The 363-nt window shown below is 69.7% G+C and overlaps 1 protein-coding gene across 1 annotated transcript; it reads right to left on the bottom strand.

Annotated features, from left to right (window-relative positions):
* Window positions 1–4: 4 nt before the first annotated feature.
* Window positions 5–357, bottom strand: LOC104916505 (DNA-directed RNA polymerase III subunit RPC7-like; the record flags this gene model as incomplete). The annotated part of the gene is made up of 2 exons (XM_010727548.2): window positions 221–357; window positions 5–148 (listed from the first exon to the last, which is right to left on the bottom strand). Coding segments are annotated over exons 1-2 (264 nt in total), but the record flags the coding sequence as incomplete, so codon positions are not given.
* Between the last annotated feature and the right edge of the window lie 6 nt (window positions 358–363).

Raw genomic sequence — 363 nt, 5'->3', positions numbered from 1 at the left:
TGTGGGTCCGCCCCATACCTCTATGGGGGGCTCCGGGTCGGACGAAATAGGGGAGCCCCTTCATGGCCCCGCGCAGCTCCTGCTTCAGGGCCAGCATATATTCCACCTCCTCTCCCCCCGGCAGCGGCACAGCGCGGCATTCCACAGCCTGCGGGGTCAGCGTGGGCTCAGAGCTGGCATTTGTGGGGCCGAAGACCCCCGCCCTAAAAGTAAAACTCACCGGGAACAACGGGGAGGGCTGCAGGGTGGGGGGTGGCAGCGCGTCGCCCTTCCCGATGCCCACCGCCTCCGTGCTGAACGTCAGCGCCCCACGGCCCCGAGAGCGGCCACGGGACGCCATGGGGAGCGGGTGGGGGGCGCTGG

The sequence above is a fragment of the Meleagris gallopavo genome, unplaced genomic scaffold (assembly GCF_000146605.3).
Source record: "Meleagris gallopavo isolate NT-WF06-2002-E0010 breed Aviagen turkey brand Nicholas breeding stock unplaced genomic scaffold, Turkey_5.1 ChrUn_random_7180001909264, whole genome shotgun sequence".
NCBI classification, from domain to species: domain Eukaryota; kingdom Metazoa; phylum Chordata; class Aves; order Galliformes; family Phasianidae; genus Meleagris; species Meleagris gallopavo.
The sequence above is the reverse complement of the archived record's forward strand: the minus strand, read 5'-3'. Positions and strand labels throughout refer to the sequence as shown.